This window comes from Hydra vulgaris, chromosome 13 (assembly GCF_038396675.1).
Source record: "Hydra vulgaris chromosome 13, alternate assembly HydraT2T_AEP".
Lineage (NCBI taxonomy): Eukaryota > Metazoa > Cnidaria > Hydrozoa > Anthoathecata > Hydridae > Hydra > Hydra vulgaris.
The window spans coordinates 40,788,275-40,791,955 of NC_088932.1; the positions used below are offsets into that span (position 1 = coordinate 40,788,275).

The following is a 3,681-nucleotide window of genomic DNA, read 5'->3' on the forward strand; positions in this document are numbered from 1 at the left end:
TAGCAAGCTGTGAAAAATGCCTTCGCCAGCCATGAAAATAAGTCGCCATAGCCAGCCGTTAAAATCATAGTTAGTTAATTGATTTAAATCTTTAAATTAGTTTATGTCCAATTTTTTTTTTAATTTTATCATATCACCTATCACCAATCGCTTCGTAATAGAGGTTTTGGTTTAACCATGGAATTCCATGTCTCGTGTTCATATACCGTATGTTCGAATACCTTAATTTTCGCGCTATAAAAAAAAGTCTCTTGCAGTCCGAAAACAGTAGTCAATGTTTATCATTAAAAAAAAGAAAAGTTGTCATCTGCGCAATTTAAATTTTAAAATGAAAAGAAACAATCATTCTAAAGGTCCGAATTATCGTTATTGTTTGTATTATATATATATATATATATATATATATATATATATATATATATATATATATATATATATATATATATATATATATATATATATATATATATATATATATATATATATATCCAAAGCATGGGACTTCATGGGTCAACTAATCTTGAAAGATTCAAGAAACCAAATTAATCAAAATTATTTATTTAATAATCAGTTGTACTGCAGATACTGTTTCGAAGAGCAATCACGTGTCGATGAAGGTCGATTATCAAAGGTATATGTTACTTCAACAATGACATCTTCTGGTAACCATCTAAACCATGCTGTTTTTAAACATGGAAAGACTTTTGAGCAACCAGTTAGTTCTAAAATTACTAATTGGGTCCGCACTGTACAAAATAATAAACCAGCACAAAGTCAATTTGAATTCAACAGAGATCTTTGTCTGTTAATATGTTTAGATCTTAAGCCATTTAGTTCAGTTGAAAGATCTGGGTTTAAAAGTTTTTGTTCAAAAAATACAGCGTTTCAGCCTCCATCATCTGACTGTATATCTGGATCTGCCCTAAAAAATGTTTATACTTCTGTTAAACAAAGAGTCTTAGAAGTTCTACAATCATGTGTAAGTGGAACTTTGATGATGGATGGTTGGACTGACAAGCGTAATCGTTTACCTTATTTTGGAATTCGTTTAAGTGTTGTGCATGATTGGAGATTTAAAATTTTCACATTGGCTGTTCAGCCAGTGGAGTCGCACACTTCTGAGCAGCTTTATCGATTTGTTAAAACTGTTTTAAAAGAATTTTTACCTCAAGATAAGCATTTTTTATTATTTAACACAACTGATGGTGCAGCTAATATGAAAAAATTATCAAAGCTATTAGGCCATGAACGTATAACATGCACCGCTCATGGAATTCATCTGCTTTTAACCTCGGATAGCTTGAAAAAAATTCCAGAATTAACTTTACTAGTAAGCAAATGCAAAGAAGTAATAAAAGCTTTACATTTTAAGGGATATATGCTATCGAATGAAATTGAAACTGTGAAAGACGAGGAGTTGTTCAAAAGAATTACAACTCATGTTGACGAGCTAATAGCTGATGAAGAGGATCCAATTCTGGATTTTGAAATTGAAACTGAAAATGTAAGCATTATTCCACAAAGACAGCTAACTAAATCTGTTAGTCAAGCTGATGAGAGTTCACTTGAAGAGTATTCTGAAGAGTATTCACTTTTAGATTTTGACATGCAAGCTAAAAATGATGTCATAAAAAGTCATGAGCACAGTTCTTTAAAAAATAGTGTCCCATCAAGATGGAATAGTACCTTGGAAATGATTGAATCTATCTTAGATCTAAAAACTCATGTTGATACAGTGTTAAAAAAAATTGGAAAGTATGATTTATGTTTTCTTCCTGAAGATTTAGAACTTCTGCAAGAACTGCGCAATTTTTTATCTCCATTTCGAGAACTGACTCTACTTGTTAGCGAGGGATCACCAAATTTGTCTTGCCTTCCACTCATGGTAACTAAAATTAAAAATTGTTGCATTGTTCAAGTCACAGATTCTTCTGCGATAAAAAAATATAAAAAGTTAGTTAGAAAATGCATTGAGAAACGGTTAGTTGTTACTAATTTAGTTGAATCAGCGTGTTGTTTTGATCCAGCAATTCGTGATGTTGTTTTGACGAAGGAAAAATGTGAAATTTTGTTAAAAAACAGCTATGACAAAATAAAAACTTCTTTATTTGGTTCAAGCATTTTACCACAAATAGGAACCGATAAAAAGATTAACTTCTCTGCGTCATACATTGACAATAATCAAAATAGTAAAACCTCAAACGCAGCTCAGGATTTTAAAAAACTTAGACTGACTTTATTACAGGAAACTGCAAAATCTTCACTAAACTCTGGAGCAATATTAGAGAATAGCAATGGGTTGCAAGCTGAAATAAATCTTTATCTTACCATTTGTGATAATCAATCACCAGCCTTGCTGTTTTGGAAAAATAATGCAGAAAAGTTCCCTATTCTAGCATCCATAGCCAAGGTAGAAGATAATTTTATTTTTGACATTAAACTAATACTAGTGACAAAAATAGCAGCAAACATTAATTTTTTTCTGAAGTTTAATGTCGCTTATTTTACATAGTTTCTATTGTTTCAGGTTTATCTTGCATTGAGCATCGGCAGTGTACCTGTTGAATGTCTTTTTAGCACGACTGGTTTAATTTTGAATGGAAAGAGATCCTCCTAGGCACCATTTCGAATGGTGCCAAGGAGGATCTATCCAAATGCTGGTCTATGAGCTAATTCTTGCATTTTTTGGATTAGGACATTATTTATGTTTTTATTTCATTTTGATTAACTTTGTATTTCATATATGAATATTTATTATATGCAAAAGTTTGTTTTGTTTTGGTTAATGCTGTCAGTATTATACTTGTATATATGTCATTATTATACTATAAATATATTTTATATATATATATATATCTATATATATATATATATATATATATATATATATACTTTTGCATAGCAATATAATATTAAATTAGTAAAAACACTTATCTAATTTTTGATTACTTCAACACTGTGTTTCACCATCAGTAGGTTCATCAGGATTCTTTCTGATGAACCTACTGATGGTGAAACACAGTGTTGAAGTAATCAATAATTAGATAAGTGTTTTTACTAATTTATATATATATATATATATATATATATATATATATATATATATATATATATATATATATATATATATATATATATATATATATATATATATATATATATATATATAATAGCCAGCTAAGCAGCCAAAAAAATCAGGCGGCTAGCCAGCCACAAAAAAGTAGGCTAGCCTCTCATGCCATCAGCTAGCCGGTCAGAATTTTTTTTAGCCAGCCATGAAATTAAAATACCGTGGCTAGGAGGTCTATACCTGATGGGTGCATCAGGGAAGATTAAGGTGGTTTAAAGTCGCAGTTGATCATGTAGTAGCGTCCAGAGCTTAGAGTTTCAGGAGAAAAAGTTAAAAGTAGAAGCTAGAAACTTGGAGATGGAGTGTTACAGGCAACATGAAAAAGCTACAGTTAAGCAAGAAAATGCTTATGATCTTATACTATAAAGAAACAGCTTTATCAGCGATATATTTCTAAGTGAAACTGCAATATAATATTATATGTGTGTGTAAATATATATATATATATATATATATATATATATATATATATATATATATATATATATATATATATATATATATATTGTTAGCAGGCAACTCCACTGTTACTAACGGGACATTTTGATTTT

The 3,681-nt window shown here is 29.8% G+C and overlaps 1 protein-coding gene across 1 annotated transcript; it reads left to right on the forward strand.

Annotated features, from left to right (window-relative positions):
* The first annotated feature begins 495 nt into the window (after positions 1-495).
* LOC136090117 (uncharacterized) lies at positions 496-2,733 on the forward strand. The gene is made up of 2 exons (XM_065816222.1): positions 496-2,410; positions 2,528-2,733. The coding sequence occupies exons 1-2, from the start codon at positions 506-508 to the stop codon at positions 2,615-2,617; spliced, it is 1,995 nt and encodes a 664-aa protein (XP_065672294.1). The 5' UTR covers positions 496-505; the 3' UTR covers positions 2,618-2,733.
* The last annotated feature ends 948 nt before the right edge of the window (positions 2,734-3,681 follow it).